Source organism: Salmo salar, chromosome ssa17 (assembly GCF_905237065.1).
Source record: "Salmo salar chromosome ssa17, Ssal_v3.1, whole genome shotgun sequence".
NCBI classification, from domain to species: Eukaryota; Metazoa; Chordata; class Actinopteri; order Salmoniformes; family Salmonidae; genus Salmo; species Salmo salar.
In genome coordinates this window covers 27,695,150-27,715,030 of record NC_059458.1, presented here as the reverse complement: position 1 = coordinate 27,715,030, position 19,881 = coordinate 27,695,150, and the positions used below count along the sequence as shown (strand labels likewise).

At 42.9% G+C, this 19,881-nt stretch overlaps 1 protein-coding gene across 1 annotated transcript in view; it reads right to left on the bottom strand.

Moving 5' to 3' along the window:
- The window catches only part of agap1 (ArfGAP with GTPase domain, ankyrin repeat and PH domain 1), a 310,237-nt gene that overhangs the window by 94,569 nt on the left and 195,787 nt on the right, over positions 1-19,881 (bottom strand). Inside the window, 1 exon segment of the mRNA XM_045699311.1 lies at positions 3,281-3,385. Within this exon segment, the coding sequence (XP_045555267.1) occupies positions 3,281-3,385 (105 nt within the window).

Here is a 19,881-nt window from a genome sequence, read left to right as displayed (position 1 = left end):
GTGTGTGTGTGCGTGTGCACAGTTGGTGTGTGTGTGTGCGTGTGCGCAGTTGGTGTGTGTGTATGTGGGGTTGGTGTGTGTGCGCGCGGGCACGGTTAAGACAACACACTTGAGAAAGATGATAAATACAGTCAAGATAACATTAATATTTTTTTAAGTCATGGATGAATAAAATAGCATTTAATCACCCAAGGTCCCCTACAACTAAACAGTGTGAATAAATAGGAAGTGATCAGATGACATCAGTCACACCACAAACAACTGAATGACTCCATGACACCTGGACCAGTTTCTTCACGTTTCTTTGAGGACTGCCGTGACTCCTAGTTTCCCTGCCAGTTACACGCCATCCTATTGCCATCCACTTAATTAGCTGTATTAATGTGATTTCTTTGTACATAGTCGGGCAATTAGGAGCGTTGCTGATTGACTTTGATTCTATTAGCCTCCGCAAACACAGTAATTGATGCCTGCGCTGCAGATGCACAATGATCAGGAACACCCGCTCAGCTCGGGGCTGGAGGTACATGTGTGTGAGAGTTTGTGTGGGAGTGTGTATGTAGAGAAAGTAGTAAGTTAGGACTCATCCTAGGGACTCAACACCTTTGGGATTTTCAAAAGATTTGATCATATTTTATGGCTCTCCTTCAGGTTGCTATCGAGCAATTTAGTTTTCCTACATTTACCGTCCACTCATTCTGCCTCTGTGGTTGTTTCACTGCAGTAGCTGGGCTGCTAATCCAACCCAATCAAATTACAGCAAATTGATTTTGCCTCCTCCGCTGTGCGTCCTCTACCCATCCATCCATCTACATGTGTGTCTAGACTCCAGTCAGTGTGGCATTAGGAAAATGATTCCGATTCTAATGAACAATAAGGCCTGATTGCAATCTGGAGGAGCGATGGAAAGAGCGATGGGAAGAGCGAGGGAAAGGAGGGATAGTGGTGATATGAAGTGGTATCAGGGCCAGGAGAGGGGACATTGTGGTCCTGTGTTTGCCAACAGAGCAGCCAGGCGGGCAATTAGAGCAGGCCATTACAGTGGTGCTATTCCACATCATCACCGTCAGCCCTGTGCAAACAGACCATGTGGGCTTTCTAATTAATATTGTTGCTCGCTGTGTGGGGGTGTGTGCCTCCGCTGCAACAAGCGTACCATCTGCCCAGTGAGCGGATGGGGTGGCTGACGCTCTCTCTCTCACACACACACACACACACACACACACACACACACACACACACACACACACACACACACACACACAGAGAGAGGAGGAAACAGGGGCCAACACAGTGGCTGATGGATTAGCAGCGTGCGGGGAACAAGCGGTAAGACCTGCTGCTGTAACATGGGACAATTACATAGAAAGCCAGAGCAGAGGGCAGAGTGACAGACAGACAGCACTACATTACAGACACTGAGTGATGCTGACTCCAGGTGACCTCTGTGGGTCCACACTGAGACTGGAGGGGTGCAGGGTAAAACAGGACTGTTAGGTGGTTGGTAGAGTCATCGTGATGATGGGCAGTAATAATCAGAGAGAAAGTTGTCCAACTAGCTGGTCTGGTTGCAGCAGGGCTGGACAGGTAGAATGGAACTAACAGGAGAAAGAATGATCACCCCCAGATTCTACCATCTGAAGTAACTTAGAGTTAAACACATCAACGGGCACCGCCTGTATAGTCTTCCCTCAGAGTGTATGATGTGTGTGTGTGTGTAAAGCATGTGTATGTTATGTGTGATGTGTGTGTGTAAAGCATGTGTATGTTATGTGTGATGTGTGTGTGTGCAAAGCATGTGTATGTTATGTGTGATGTGTGTGTGCAAAGCATGTGTATGTTATGTGTGATGTGTGTGTGCAAAGCATGTGTATGTTATGTGTGATGTGTGTGTGTGTGCAAAGCATGTGTATGTTATGTGTGATGTGTGTGTGTAAAGCATGTGTATGTTATGTGTGATGTGTGTGTGTAAAGCATGTGTATGTTATGTGTGATGTGTGTGTGTAAAGCATGTGTATGTTATGTGTGATGTGTGTGTGTGTGTAAAGCATGTGTATGTTATGTGTGATGTGTGTGTGTGCAAAGCATGTGTATGTTATGTGTGTGTGTGTGTGTAAAGCATGTGTATGTTATGTGTGATGTGTGTGTGTGCAAAGCATGTGTATGTTATGTGTGATGTGTGTGTGTGCAAAGCATGTGTATGTTATGTGTGATGTGTGTGTGCAAAGCATGTGTATGTTATGTGTGTTGTGTGTGTGCAAAGCATGTGTATGTTATGTGTGATGTGTGTGTGTGTGTGCAAAGCATGTGTATGTTATGTGTGATGTGTGTGTGCAAAGCATGTGTATGTTATGTGTGATGTGTGTGTGTGTGTAAAGCATGTGTATGTTATGTGTGATGTGTGTGTGCAAAGCATGTGTATGTTATGTGTGATGTGTGTGTGTGTGTGTGTGTAAAGCATGTGTATGTTATGTGTGATGTGTGTGTGCAAAGCATGTGTATGTTATGTGTGATGTGTGTGTGTAAAGCATGTGTATGTTATGTGTGATGTGTGTGTGTGTGTAAAGCATGTGTATGTTATGTGTGATGTGTGTGTGCAAAGCATGTGTATGTTATGTGTGATGTGTGTGTGATGTGTGTGTATCATACGAGTGATACATGTGTATTCATGTTCAGTGTTCGTGTTCAGTGCGTGTTCAGTGTGTGTTCAGTGCGTGTTCAGTGCGTGTTCAGTGCGTGTTCAGTGCGTGTTCAGTGCGTGTTCAGTGCGTGTTCAGTGCGTGTTCAGTGCGTGTTCAGTGTGTGTTCAGTGCGTGTTCAGTGTGTGTTCAGTGTGTGTGTTCAGTGTGTGTGTTCAGTGTGTGTGTTCGTGTTCAGTGTTCGTGTTCAGTGTGTGTGTTCAGTGTGTGTGTTCAGTGTTCAGTGTGTGTGTTCGTGTTCAGTGTGTGTGTGTGTGTGTTCAGTGTGTGTGTTCGTGTTCAGTGTGTGTGTGTTCAGTGTGTGTGTTCAGTGTGTGTGTTCAGTGTGTGTGTTCAGTGTGTGTGTTCAGTGTGTGTGTTCGTGTTCAGTGTGTGTGTTCAGTGTGTGTGTTCAGTGTTCGTGTTCAGTGTGTGTGTTCTGTGTGTGTTCGTGTTCAGTGTGTGTGTTCGTGTTCAGTGTGTGTGTTCAGTGTGTGTGTTCAGTGTGTGTGTTCATGTTCAGTGTGTGTGTTCAGTGTGTGTGTTCATGTTCAGTGTGTGTGTTCATGTTCAGTGTGTGTGCTGTGACAGGTGGTACTCACGTGCAGGCTGGGGTGATATGTGAGCAGGCCATTGTCACACAACGTCACGTACTTCTTTTTCCACTCCTTGTTTAGGGTCTTGCCACTCCTCTTCAGAAGCATGCCCTATAGGAGAGAACACAGAGAGACAGGGTGAGGAGGACCATAACACACAACAACACAGATACATGCCCTATAGGAGAGAACACAGAGAGACAGGGTGAGGAGGACCATAACAACACAATAACACAGATACATGCCCTATAGGAGAGAACACAGAGAGACAGGGTGAGGAGGACCATAACACACAATAACACAGATACATGCCCTATAGGAGAGAACACAGAGAGACAGGGTGAGGAGGACCATAACAACACAATAACACAGATACATGCCCTATAGGAGAGAACACAGAGAGACAGGGGTGAGGAGGACCATAACAACACAATAACACAGATACATGCCCTATAGGAGAGAACACACAGAGAGACAGGGTGAGGAGGACCATAACAACACAACAACACAGATACATGCCCTATAGGAGAGAACACAGAGAGAGACAGGGTGAGGAGGACCATAACAACACAATAACACAGATACATGCCCTATAGGAGAGAACACAGAGAGACAGGGTGAGGAGGACCATAACAACACAACAACACAGATACATGCCCTATAGGAGAGAACACAGAGAGAGACAGGGTGAGGAGGACCATAACAACACAATAACACAGATACATGCCCTATAGGAGAGAACACAGAGAGAGACAGGGTGAGGAGGACCATAACAACACAATAACACAGATACATGCCCTATAGGAGAGAACACAGAGAGACAGGGTGAGGAGGACCATAACAACACAATAACACAGATACATGCCCTATAGGAGAGAACACAGAGAGACAGGGTGAGGAGGACCATAACAACACAATAACACAGATACATGCCCTATAGGAGAGAACACAGAGAGACAGGGTGAGGAGGACCATAACAACACAATAACACAGATACATGCCCTATAGGAGAGAACACACAGAGAGACAGGGTGAGGAGGACCATAACAACACAATAACACAGATACATGCCCTATAGGAGAGAACACAGAGAGACAGGGTGAGGAGGACCATAACAACACAATAACACAGATACATGCCCTATAGGAGAGAACACAGAGAGACAGGGTGAGGAGGACCATAACAACACAATAACACAGATACATGCCCTATAGGAGAGAACACAGAGAGACAGGGTGAGGAGGACCATAACAACACAATAACACAGATACATGCCCTATAGGAGAGAACACACAGAGAGACAGGGTGAGGAGGACCATAACACACAACAACACAGATACATGCCCTATAGGAGAGAACACAGAGAGAGACAGGGTGAGGAGGACCATAACAACACAATAACACAGATACATGCCCTATAGGAGAGAACACAGAGAGACAGGGTGAGGAGGACCATAACAACACAACAACACAGATACATGCCCTATAGGAGAGAACACAGAGAGAGACAGGGTGAGGAGGACCATAACAACACAATAACACAGATACATGCCCTATAGGAGAGAACACAGAGAGAGACAGGGTGAGGAGGACCATAACAACACAATAACACAGATACATGCCCTATAGGAGAGAACACAGAGAGACAGGGTGAGGAGGACCATAACAACACAATAACACAGATACATGCCCTATAGGAGAGAACACAGAGAGACAGGGTGAGGAGGACCATAACAACACAATAACACAGATACATGCCCTATAGGAGAGAACACAGAGAGACAGGGTGAGGAGGACCATAACAACACAATAACACAGATACATGCCCTATAGGAGAGAACACACAGAGAGACAGGGTGAGGAGGACCATAACACACAACAACACAGATACATGCCCTATAGGAGAGAACACAGAGAGACAGGGTGAGGAGGACCATAACAACACAATAACACAGATACATGCCCTATAGGAGAGAACACAGAGAGACAGGGTGAGGAGGACCATAACACACAACAACACAGATACATGCCCTATAGGAGAGAACACAGAGAGACAGGGTGAGGAGGACCATAACAACACAATAACACAGATACATGCCCTATAGGAGAGAACACAGAGAGAGACAGGGTGAGGAGGACCATAACAACACAACAACACAGATACATGCCCTATAGGAGAGAACACAGAGAGACAGGGTGAGGAGGACCATAACACACAATAACACAGATACATGCCCTATAGGAGAGAACACAGAGAGAGACAGGGTGAGGAGGACCATAACACACAACAACACAGATACATGCCCTATAGGAGAGAACACAGAGAGACAGGGTGAGGAGGACCATAACAACACAATAACACAGATACATGCCCTATAGGAGAGAACACAGAGAGACAGGGTGAGGAGGACCATAACACACAACAACACAGATACATGCCCTATAGGAGAGAACACAGAGAGACAGGGTGAGGAGGACCATAACACACAATAACACAGATACATGCCCTATAGGAGAGAACACAGAGAGAGACAGGGTGAGGAGGACCATAACAACACAATAACACAGATACAAGCCCTATAGGAGAGAACACAGAGAGACAGGGTGAGGAGGACCATAACACACAACAACACAGATACATGCCCTATGGGAGAGAACACAGAGAGACAGGGTGAAGAGGACCATAACACACAATAACACAGATACATGCCCTATAGGAGAGAACACAGAGAGACAGGGTGAGGAGGACCATAACACACAATAACACAGATACATGCCCTATAGGAGAGAACACAGAGAGAGACAGGGTGAGGAGGACCATAACAACACAACAACACAGATACATGCCCTATAGGAGAGAACACAGAGAGAGACAGGGTGAGGAGGACCATAACACACAACAACACAGATACATGCCCTATAGGAGAGAACACAGAGAGACAGGGTAAGGAGGACCATAACAACACAGATACATTTCGTCAAGCACAGTGGTTCCCAAACTGTGGGTCGCGATCCACAGGGGTCCAGGAGTGAGCGGGATGACATTGTTTGTGCAGTGCAAAAAAATATCTATTTTTTTATTTATATATTATTTTGGCAACGCACAAACAATGTCATCCCGCGACCCACCTGGACCCCTGTGGATCGCGACCCACAGTTTGGGAACCACTGTGCTTGACGAAATGTATCTAGGTTGTTTGTTGTTTTAAATACATTTTCAGGATGGAAAAAAGATTTTGGTGTCAACTTAAATGACTAAAACCAAATAGAAAATGTAATATACAGTACCTATATATTTTTCAATAATAGCTTATAATGTGAGAAATCAACAAAATAAAAGCTGGACTTTGCTGCTGGATTTTGTTATAGCAATGTCAGAATGTGTACAATTGTAGGACATGATCTTAAAATCTGCACAAATGTATCTCAGCTCCATGGCAAAATGTATAGAATTGCATGAAATTGGCTTTAAAAAGGCTCAATTCTCTTTCAGCTCCATGGCAGGATGTGTGGAATGGCAGGAGACTAGCTTTGAAACAGCAACATTATCTCTCCACTGCCAAGATGATATGTTCTACTTATTATTTAGTCTGTGTTTTCACCACTCAACACTTTTGATGGGTCATGGTGGGTCATGAAGCAAAAAAGTTTTGGGGAACCACCGCTCTAGCATCTACTGTAGTCATCACTGAATTTACAACACATAGCTCATCTTCCAATACAAGACACATCGTCAATAGGTGGTAAATGGGATCGATGTGTGGTAACCCTGATTTCTGGAACTAGAATCTCTTGAGTCAGGGAGACCGTATAAAATGCCACGGGCTGCAACTCAATGCAGTCACCATGCTGAAATCAAGTTTACAATAAAGATGCAAAATGTGATCTCTCCCCAATATAATTCTGTGACACTCCCTGACCAGAGAAACAAAGATCCTTAGCGGATAGGAAAAGCACTTAAACTAAGAGACTATATACACACTGGAGGGAGAGAGACGGAAACATAACCAGCAGTGGTGAGCAAGAAGTATCGAGCGAACGGAAAAAACTGAAGTGTTCTTCGGACACATTAGCGCCGACCCAAGACTGTTAACATCCTTCTCTCTTCTCTCTCCTCCACACATCAGCTGCGGATGACTGGCCCTTCAGGGCGGCTGCCCACCCACGCTGCATTTCAGCCAAATTCATTAGGCAAGAGAGGGATATAACTGTCCGCTGATTAGCAATTACAGCCGGGCTGCTGCGCGTGTCACTTCACTGGACCTGTACCACATTAACGCGGTGTTAACACCCACAGACAGTAAGATATTAATAGAGTCCGAGAGGAGAGGAGAGGGGGATGAGGGGATAAAGACTAACTAGCACGCAACGGGGGGTGGAGGGGGGAAAGATATGGACAGCCAGGCGCTTTGATAGACAGAGTCCTGCTTTCCGTGTCTCTGGCGTTGTTCACATTTCATTAAGGCCTCGTAGTGTCCTGTCCCTTGGCTTGGACAAAGGAGGAAGCAGAGGAACCAACGACCTCGCCTGGGAATGATTGCATATCTCATAATTGGGTGCCTGAAAACACACTTGTCAATGAAAAAAGGGCTCTGCAATGGGAGCAGCTAGCGACAGACAGGACAGCAACGAGGCCTGGCCAATAAGCAGCTCTACTCTGCAGTACAGAATGATTCCATACAGAATGATTCCTGGCATGATAGAGATGCAGTCAGGTCCATGTTGAACTGAGCAGGATATCATATGGATTTGATATACTGTGTATTTGCTGAGAGATGCAGTTTCTTTCTCAGTTCCTCCTCTCAGTGTGTTGGTGTCACAACAACCACTGTTGAATCACTATTAAAAGAGACAATCATCACATCAGGGCTGTTCTGGCTTCACATCCCAACTCAGATCTCAACTTCCAAAGGTACAAGCTGATAGTCCTGAAAGTGATTTGGGGTCTAGAGCGAGAGAGAGGTGGCCAAGCGTTACAGACTGGGGAGTGAACTAGGTGGCCAATATTTCTTCTACGTGTGGCCGTGTTTGTGATAGAAGTGTGCATATTCATTTCAGCCATCCATCGTGGAGATGACAAGCGATCAGTTTGCAGGGGGAAGGCTAATTGAACGGCACGTCGACCCTCCGGATTGGTAATATCTTTCATTATTCAACTTCCCCGCTCCACTAGTGACACACACGTTGCCTCTATTTTACCTCCGGGGGACTTGACAGCTCACAAGGTCTTCCGATCGCAACGCACAAGAATAAATGGAGGAAATAAATACATCCCAGATATACTCTTTGTCTTCCTCGTTGCTACGGAGACACTTCCTACAGAGGCACTGTGAAGTATTGTGGGTAGTGCTTAGGAAAAGGTCGATCGCCCTGGGGGGCTGAGGAGATGATGTCCTTCATTCCTTTTAGTGAGGAAAAGCTTCCTCAAAACGTGCAGCAAGGGCGCGATTATTCATTAATTATATCGGTTCATGTTCAAACCGTAACAACTGTTACTACAACAAACAGGCTTGTATTTTACTCAGGTCCAAAATGGCTATCTAGAAAACAATCAACATTCCAAAACCTCCCTCTCTTTGCCTTCGATAGCCACCCTCAATTGGTCTGCACTATCCAAGGTGTAATTGTCCAATCTCTCAAGGCAGACCTGCCAGTGGAGCCGTTCAGTTGTAAACAAACAGTCTGATAAGGAGAGAACTTTCCCCAGGTTCATTTCCTTTCTATTGAAACACACTAATCAACTTCTCCAGACAATAGACCCTCCCTTGGACCCTTGACGGGACTGACAGCCGGCCCATTTGGGTGATAGGGGGGAGGCACCATCTCTCCCCGGGGGATCAGTTGGGGCCCATTGTTCTTGGGTGTCCCTGGAGAGCAGGAGCCTAAATTAAGGGTGTCATTCCCAAACAGGCAACTCCTGTCTTGGGGGCTGTCAAGAGGTGCGAAGGAGGGCTCAGGGCTGGCTAAGGCATGTCTTGAGTGATGCCTCTGTGAAAGGCGCTGTTCAAACACTCCTCTATCGCGTTGGCCATCTGGCCTGAAGAGATGTCCACTCTGCCAGCCAAACCACACCACTGGTCATTAATCATCACTGGTCAGGACAGTGGTGTGAAGCCAGGCCAGGATATCATGATGTCCCTATAGCCCTGATCAATGGGACATAGTGGAGAGGGGAGGGAATGGACCTGGTTTGTCTGACTCTAAGAGAAGGCATTAACAGACAAGCTGAACGAGGAAGTGAGAGAGATTGCTACTACGGTGCAATGCCCATGATGGAATCTGCCCCCAACAGACAACAGCCGTTTCACCATGCAGATAATGACTCTCTTGTTGTGATGTGTGTTTTGTCCTATATTTATAATGTATTTATTTATTTATTTTAATCCCAGGCCCCGTCCCCGCAGGAGGCCTTTTGGTAGGCCGTCATTGTAAGTAAGAATTTGTTCTTAACTGACCTGCCTAGTTAATAAAGGTAAAATATATATATTTTTTAATAAACTGTCATAAGTAGGTGCACACCCGCACATGGACATGAGAGAATAGCTGACACAATAGTGATGCTGGGTTGACTCATAACCGCAGTCGGGTTTAGGGTCATTAAATATTGTGATAATGAAGGGCAGGTGGGTGGGGTGAATAAAGATGAAACAATACCTTAAAAAAAATCCTTAAATGTATAATTCTTGTGCAATTTATATCTATAGGCTACATTTTGTTTTTTGTGATTGTTATGTTTTGTGTGATGAGGTGCTATTCAAATTCGACTGTCACAAGACGGGAACTAGGCCTACGGCACCTCAAGGGAACTATAGCCTACTGTTCAGATGGGTTAAAAGGAAACTGAAATCTGGACACTGACTGTAGGACTATAACCTCTCACATAGCCTTAATATTAACTCCTGAAGAGTTAAAGGTGCAATATGCAGAAATCATGACACCATTTCCTGGTTGCTAAAATTAAAATAGTTTGCCTAATTTCAGTTTATGTGACAAAACCAGCAGTCGTTGTGTATCATTGTACCATCTGAACCACTGTCAAATATATTTTTCATAACCCAAAATATTGTCTTTTCAGCTGGTGTACAAAACCGGAAGTAAAAGATGCAAAAACAAAACTTAAGAACGGGAAGCATAGAAATAGATCACATAGAAGAGATATACCACTTCTTAGATAGATCTATAGCTCACATTTCTGTGTGAATTTGGTCAGCTCGCCCAAAAAGTTACATATTGCAGCTTTAGGCATTTCTTGCAGTAAAACTATACACCAAATGTAGGCTACATTTCAAATGGAGAAATATGATTTCCTTCAGCATCTTGAGAAAATGCAAATGCACAGTTAGATACTGTCTGCAGGTGCCGTGTCTGTAGAGGTGCCATCTTTATCAGCATCATAAAAACTGATAGTATTTCAACCACATAAAACATCCATCCAATCAGAACTGAGATCTGATCAGAAACATGTTGGTCATTTCCACAGCTTTCTATTTCCTGACAAACAGTCAAACTGATGTCATTTGGACATTTGTAAAAATGTTCCCATGTATTTATTTTTTTAGTTATTGCATTTTCTCCACGGTCCCTAAACATCTTTGCAACGCGAAAGAAGCACATGACAGAGAAAATTTGACCGGTGCCAAATAAAGCATTCCTTCTACACATTTATGACATTCTGCTGAGCAAGGGTTTATGTAGTCTTCTAGAGCAACATACAGTATGACAGAAGAGAAGCTGCCTGTATCTAATTACAGAGAAGTTGACCAACAAATAGCCTACCAAAATGTCAGAAATTTTAAGCAGAAACATATCTAAATCAGGCCCAAAAAATCCTGCACTCCCTGTCAAAAATCATTCCGCCGTCTCTGACTGTAGCCTACAGTGCATTTCCTATATTAGCAGGTTAGGTTCTGGTGCGGCCTCAGATTTTCACCTTATCACAGTCGGACGGTTGCAGGTGAACAAACAGCTGACCCCCCCACACACACACACACACACACACACACACACACACACACACAATCTATCATGGCATTTATGACAAGGTCAGCGTTGATGAGGCAAGGACAGGAAAGGGCAGGCCCAGGGGAGCATATCGGGGCGAGCAGCGAAAACCAGATCAAATAAAATACCAACGAAGAAGAAAATGCTTCCTCTATCCCTGGTTGCATCTAAAATAGAACCCTAAATAGTGCACTACTTTTGACCAGGGCCCATAGGGCTATTATCAAAAGCAGAGCACTATGTAGGGAAAAGGGTGCCATTTGAGATGTAGCCTAGCAACTGATTTATCTGATAAGAGTTCTGGGTAATTAATTAGAAACTCAATTATCCAAACCTTACTTCAGCAGTCTCAATTCATCAGCAGATAAAGCCTCTCTCGCCCTGCTACCGTTTCTGACAGAGAGAGAGAGAGGACGGATGGATGGAAAAGAAACACATTCGTTCTTTCCTTTCCTGAACGAGTTAAAAGAAGCCCCTGGGGTCGAAGACAATTTTTCTTTTGTCTAATCAGTCTTGTTAAAGAAGCTCTTTAGAGAGACTTGTTTCTCAACAGGATGGGTAGAAACAGACAACTAATCCAAGACTGATAGTACTCTCAGTGAGGGAATCAGGTCTAGCATACAGACACACAAACACAAACACAATGCACCATAAACCAACAGTCACCATTGGGACACTTGAGTCCCAGTGTGTTCAGACAGAACAACTCTATATCAATCAGAAAGTCTACTGCTCAGTAGAGAATACTGTAACCGGATCAGAACCATCACACAATCTAAAAGCCACCACGCTTCTCTGATTGATGCCGGTGTGTTTCTCATTTAATTATTTCTCCAAAACTAAAAAGAACAACCCCCTCCACCCTCAACCCCCTCAAATCTCATTTCCAGGGGTTAGAGTGCATGACAAAAATGTCATCATGGCCAAAATAGCTCCGAGCGGTCGTCACGGCGACAACCTTTTCCCTGGGAAATGATATTTTCCCAATCCGGCGGAAGGCGGATCGCGTCGCCACTCGTTACAGGGCCTTGATAGCAGGTCTTTAATATTCACCGTCTTAATTAGGAGACGCCGTTAATTTCATTAAATTCTTTGGCTGCTAAATGAAGCAGATTATGAGACATCTTTTATTGCCAAGCGTGAAATTACAGCCTGCCCGCTGCCAATGGCAGGGCGAAACTAATGAATTACAGGGTAAATAACAGCCGAATTAACCATCCAATTTAACTCCTTACTAAGAGGAACCAGGCCTCAGAGGGGAGGAGGCAGAGGGGGAGACTGTCAAAACCACCCAGCCCTGTGCTCATCTAATGTTACACCACTCTCTACAACTATAGGCAATTACTACCATGATACTAATCAGCTCCTCACAAAGGGAGCCAACCCCAACCACACGCGTCCATGCTTTTGGACTCATTTCAAACATGAAAAAAAGAAATCATAACTCAAATCTGTGAGAAGTTGTAATGGGGAAGAAAGTACTTAGGGCCAAATAAAAGAGGAATGTGCATTTAGACATGCTAACACGTGGATGGGACGGACAAATCACTATTGAATGTCAAGATGAGATGGGCTACGAAGCTGTGGAAAGACCACCTTTCACTATTAGGATGAACCAGGACCCGCATCTTAACCTTCTCTACCTCCCATTGCTGCTCCATGCCCCTCTGTCTAGGCCAACAGCCCCGGTGTCTAAGTCAACAGTAAATTCATTTGACAGAGACGTGTTGGCGAAGTGAGTGTCTCTATCTCTTCGGTAATTACGGGCTAATTAGGAGCGTGGAGCAGATGTCCGCGGAGACGCCACCGTAAACACCGTCTGTAAACAAAGCTGCCGATGTCCGCTCGCCATTCGCTTTTTAAACAAACCCTCAGCCCCAAACAGAAGAGGCTTAGAATGGCCATGTTGCATCCTGGGTAAAATACCAGGTAATAGCAGCAGTCAATGACCCCATCATGACCCTGGAACATTTTTGTTACATTCAAGTCATTCCATCAGACGCTCTCATCCAGAGCGACTTACAGTAGTGAGAGCATACATTTTCATACTTTTCCCCAGTATTGGTCCCTTGTGGGAATTGAACCCACAACCTTGGCGTTGCAAGAGCCATGCTCTACCAACTGAGCCACACGGGACCTAGAACAGGAAACAACAAACATTCTAAAAGCAATAAAGCTGTCGACAAACATCCCACTAGGTACTGAAGTCACACAAGTCTTGCAGAAGAGCGTCTATCTGCACAGTTAAATACCACAGTGGAGGCCATGTTTTGAGGGACACACGACGGCCTGACGCGTGTAGCTAGGTGACACTCTGACCCTGTCACACCCACACTCAGCGTAGAGTGTGTGTGTGTGTGTGTGTGTGTGTGAGAAAAGCTGGACCTCTGGGGCTTTGGGTAGTCTAATTGCTGCAGAGTGGGAGTCCGCCCCATCCTCTTTATAAAAGTCCAGTGTGCTGAAAACTCCTAGCTTGGCCAGGCTGGCAGTGTGTTAGGTTTTAATGAGCACCATCTAACTAATGAAGGCATCTTCTTCCTTCCACAGCCTTTATCGTGCGCACACACACACACACACCAACTCTAGTCACCTTGAGGGGGAGTCAGAACAACAGCCCATCCTAATGAGATCTGGGCTAACAGAAAATAAACTACACTGGGGAGTCAGTAATCCTGGGAGAGAGCTCCAAGAACACACACACCAACGCAATTCAAGCAAACACACACATATTCACGTATCTGTTTAGAGAACGAGCGGTCATCCGCATAGACGATTTCCCCCTTACAGCGCGACGGCACTTTTCTCTCCTGCACGTCAGCGCCACTCATTGCTAGTTAGCCTGTCCTCGAGGAACCGCTATGCTGCTGGCTAGCGACCCACTCATGCTGCATTTACCACACTTTAACAATGCTACACAGAATGGAAACATTTTGAAAGTGTTCATTAATTTGCTGTTAGGCAAAACAATGTCCGTACAGTCTGCAGCACTTTACAAAACCTCATACAGGTAGCTTGCTTGCTAGGTAAGTTAATCAACGATATTAAGCAGAGAGCTAACTTTGCTAGTTATGAAGCTAACGTCAGTTCACTCAAGTTACCCTGGAACTTTCTTGGTGATACCGGGTTCGCAAACCATAACGCAAAAAAAATTGCTAATTTCACCAACAACGTTGTTAACTCTGAGTTATCAGTCTCATTAGAATAAACCATATTAAAATCTCCACCAACTATTATCTGACTGGATGGATATTTTCTCAGAAGATTTTTAAGATATCCCAACTGGCGGATGACACCTCACTTTTTTTGAAAAATGTATCTCAAGCTAGATTAGCATTGGATATCGTGAAGCAGTTCTCCAAAATCTCAGGCTTGACTTTAAATCTTTCCAAATGTGAGTTGTTTGTTGTGAAAGGAGCTGTCAACCCAGCAGATTGTAACATCTCTGAAAAAGATACTGTAACCTACCTCGGTGTAAAGATCACCAAAAATCTTAAGGCTATGAATGATCTTAATTTGAACCCTGTAACTGAATCTGTCCAAAAAAATTATCCTCATGGTTAGGGAGGGATTTAAGTCTTCAAGGAAGGGTGCTTTTATCCAAAGCTGAGGGGCTATCTCGTGCATCCTATCTTTTTTCATCTATTGACATTCCCAAATCCACTTGCTGTACCTTAGATAGGCTTTTGTACAACTTCATATGGAAAAACAAGCCACATAAGATAAAAAGAGATGTTATCACCAACAGGGTTTGTGATGGCGGTCTAAATGTCTTAGATTTCACTCTCTTTAATCAGATATCAAAGGTCAACTGGATTAAAAGGTACATAAAAAATCCTCATAGCTTCTGGAATATTATACCTCATTTTGTTTTTCAGAAGTTCGGCGGCCTTAATTTTTTACTACAATGTCCATATATTGTGGGTAAAATTCCTGTGAAACTGGCGGTTTTTCACAAGCAGGCTTTAATGTGCTGGGCTTTGTTGTATAAACACAACTTTTCACCTCATAAATGTTTTATTTGGAACAATGGGTCAATATTACATAGAAATAAGATGTTATTTAACCATAAATGGTTCTCGAAAAACATTGTTCTTGTCAGCCAATTGGTTAATAACAGTGGGAATCTATTTACACAGAGAGAATTTATGGAAATATACAACTTTGAGGTTTCAAGCAAGGAATATGACACTGTTATTAAAGCTATACCTAGTGGGATAAAAACTTTACTTCAGAATAATGCATATTTTGGAATATCTCCGATTGTAAGCGATATTCAGGTGAATGGCATTGGTCTACTAGATACGAAATTCAACAATCGTTTAATAAGGGATATTTTCTACAGGAAGTCTATTCCCTCCGCGATATTTTGTTGGGCTTCATCGTTTGATGTAAACTGGCGCTGTGCTTGGCTCACTCCACACAGATTTATGGTGACCAATAAAGTAAAGGAGATCTCCTTTAAGAAAATCCATAGATGCTATCCGTGTAATAGCTTGATTTCTAAATATATATTTGACGTTACCAGTGAATGCAGTTTTTGTGAACTAGAAACTGAATCTATTGAACACTTATTCTGTAATTGTTTATATAGTGAAGTGTTTTGGACTGATGTAAAACTATATCTTAGCCGCAAATTGCATACAACCATTGATATTACTAAGTTTGACATATTATTTTACTACACTGATTCCACAATTGAACGTGAGTATGTCATAAATCTCTTTATTTTATTAGGAAAATCTTTTATCCATAAATCAAAATTTATGAAGAAAAAGCCCCTTTTCTTAATTTTTTTATCTGATTTGGAACAGTACGTAGAATCTTTAAAACGTATACAAAACAATATGTCAAAAAAATGTATTCGATATATGTCTGTATTTGATTTGATATAATAGTTTTTTTTTTTTTCTCTAATTTCTTTGGATTCCCTCTGGCTGTTATGTTATGTTATGTTTATGTTTTGCATGTTACTGTTATTTACAGCAAGTTAAATAAAGATTTGGGAAAAAAAAAAAAAAAATCTGAGTTATCTAGCTACATGCCTTGTCTTTCCCTTCCCGAGACACACTGTCACATCCGGCCGTGGTTGGGAGTCCCATAGGAAGGCTCACAACTGGCCCAGCATCGCCCGGGTTTGGCCGGCATTGTAAATAAGATGTTTTTTCTTAACTGACTTGCCTAGTTAAATAAAGGTTAAATATAAAAAATAAATGCCTAGGGGTATTACATATCGAGATACATTTTCAATTTGTCAAAACGTTTTATGGTATGCATTTAATTTTTGTTTTTACAATTACTTAGAATTGAAATATTATTTAGAAATGATATCTTAAACAATGTGAAGAGGGGTTTGTTCTCCGCCCACTTCATTTTATGGATAAAGAATCTTCCATGAAAGATAAACAAATGAACAATGAAATGTAAATCAGGGTCCATTTCATTTGGATCAAAATAAAACAACATCAGAGTCTCTCAGATGAACATTAATCGTCGTTTCTTTTCAAATAGAATTGTCTAATTCCCTCCATAATCTTCTGACATAAGAACAGTCCCAACATAAATGTTTAAGAGTCTCTGGGTCACAACCACAAAATACACATTTGTTATCAATAGCTATTTGAAATCTGTGTATAATAAAGGTCTTTACAGGGTAGATTCTATGAATGAGTTGGTATGATACTTTTTTCACCTTATTAGATACATTTTAAGTCGGAAGTTTACATAAACCTTTGCCAAATACATTTAAACTCAGTTTTTCACAATTCCTGACATTTAATCCTAGTAAAAATTCCCTGTCTTAGGTCAGTTTGGATCACCACTTTATTTTAAGAATGTTAAATGCCAGAATAATAGTAGAGATAATTATTTATTTCAGCTTTTATTTCTTTCATCACATTCCCAGTGGGTCAGAAGTTTACATACACTCAATTAGTATTTGGTAGCATTGCCTTTAAATTGTTTAAATTGGGTGAAACGTTTCAGGTAGCCTTCCACAAGCTTCCCACAATAAGTTGGGTGAATTTTGGCCCTTCCTCCTGACAGAGCTGGTGTAACTGAGTCAGGTTTGTAGGCCTCTTTGCTCGCACATGCTTTTTCAGTTGTGTCCACACATTTTCTATAGGATTGAGGTCAGAGCTTTGTGATGGCCACTCCAATACCTTGACTTTGCTGTCCTTAAGCCATTTTGCCACAACTTTGGAAGTATGCTTGGGGTCATTGTCCATTTGGAAGACCTAGCTTTAACTTCGTGACTGATGTCTTAAGATGTTGCTTCAATATATCCACAATTTTAAATTCCTCATGATGCCATCTATTTTGTGAAGTTCACCAGTCCATCCTGCAGCAAAGCACCCCCACAACATGATGCTGCCATCCCCGTGCTTCACATTTGGGATGGTGTTCTTTGACTTGAAAGCCTCCCGCTTTTCCTCCAAACATAACGATGGTCATTATAGCCAAACAGTTCTATTTTTGTTTCATCAGACCAGAGGACATTTCTCCAAAAAGTACAATCTTTGTCCCCATGTGCAGTTGCAAACCGTAGTCTGGCTTTTTTATGGCGGTATTGGAGCAGTGGCTTCTTCCTTGCTGAGCGGCCCTTCAGGTTATGTCGATATAGGAGTCGTTTTACTGTGGATATAGATACTTTTGTACCTGTTTCCTCCAGCATCGTCACAAGGTCCTTTGCTGTTGTTCTGGGATTGATTTTCACTTTTCGCAACAAAGTACGTTCATCTCTAGAAGACAGAACGCGTCTCCTTCCTGAGCGGTATGATGGCTGCATGGTCCCATGGTGTTTATACTTGCGTACTATTGTTTGTACAGATGAACGTGGTACCTTCAGGCATTTGGAAATTGCTCCCAAGGATGAACCAGACTTGTGCAGGTCTACAATTTGTTTTCTGAGGTCTTGGTGGATTTCTTTAGATTTTCCCATGATGTCAAGCAAAGAGGCACTGAGTTTGAAGGTAGGCCTTGAAATGCATCCATAGGTACACCTCCAATTGACTCAAATTATGTCAATTAGCCTATCAGAAGCTTCTAAAGCCATGACATAATTTTCTGGAATTTTCCAAGCTGTTTAAAGGCACAGTCAACTTGGAGTACGTAAACTTCTGACCCACTGGAATTGTGATACAGTGAATTATAAGTGAAATAATCTGTCTGTAAACAATTGTTGGAACAATTACTTGTGTCATGCACAAAGTAGATGTCCTAATCGACTTGACAAAACTATAGTTTGTTAACCTCACTAGGGTAGGGGGCAGCATTCGGAATTTTGGATGAAAAGCGTGCCCAAAGTAAACGGCCTGCTACTCAGGTCCAGAAGCTGGAATATGCATATAATTGGTAGATTTGGATAGAAAACACTAAAGATTCCAAAACTGTTAAAATAATGTTTGTGAGTATAATAGAACTGATATGGCAGGCGAAAACCTGAGGAAAATCCATCCAGGAAGTGCTATTATTTTGAAATACCTGTTTTTCCATTAAAAGCCTATCCACCATACAAAGACTTATGACCCAGTTCACAATCTCTATGGCTTCCACTACATGTGGCCAGTCTTTAGGCATTGTTTCAGGGTTTTACTCTGAAAAATGACAGAGAAACACCAATTTCAATGAGAGGACAGTGGATATTTCCAGACATGAGTCCAGCGCGTGATCGGGAGCACGCCTTTCTTGTTTCTCCTTTTCTATTGATGAAGCTATTGTCCAGTTGAAATATGATCGATTATTTATGACAAAAACAACCCGAGGATTGATTAGAAACATCGTTTGACATGTTTCTACGAACTTTTATGGTACTTTTTAGATTTTTCGTCTGTTTGTTGTGACCGCGCTTTGTTCGATTACTGAACAAAACGCACCAACGAAACTGAGGTTTTTGAATATAAAGAGGGACTTTATCGAACAAAACAAACATTTATTGTGTAGCATGGAGTCTTCGGAGTGCAACCATATGAAGATCATCAAAGGTAAGTGATACATTTTATCGCTATTTCTGACTTTTGTTACTCCTCTTCTTGGCTGCTAACTGTTTGTAATGATTTGTCTGCTGGGTGCTGTTCTCAGATAATCGCATGGTTTGCTTTTGCCTTAAAGCTTTTTTGAAATCTGACACAGCGGTTGGATTAACAAGAAGTTAACCTGTTAGGGCTAGGGGGCAGTATTGACACAGCCGGATAAAAAACGTACCCGATTTAATCTGGTTACTACTCCTGCCCAGTAACTAGAATATGCATATAATTATTGGCTTTGGATAGAAAACACCCTAAAGTTTCTAAAACTGTTTGAATGGTGTCTGTGAGTATAACAGAACTCATACGGCAGGCCAAAACCTGAGAAGATTCCATGCAGGAAGTGGCCTGTCTGAGAAGTTGTGTTTCATCTTGGCTCTTTTTATTGAAGACTGAGGATCTTTGCAATAACGTGACACTTCCTACGGCTCCCATAGGCTCTCAGAGCCCGGGAAAAAGCTGAACGATATCGAGGCAGGCTCTGGCTGAAACACTTTATCGCTTTTGGCAAGTGGCCGCTCAGAGTACTATGGGCTTAGGCGCGTGCCCGAGTCGACCGAATGCTTTCTTTTCTTTCGTCTGTTT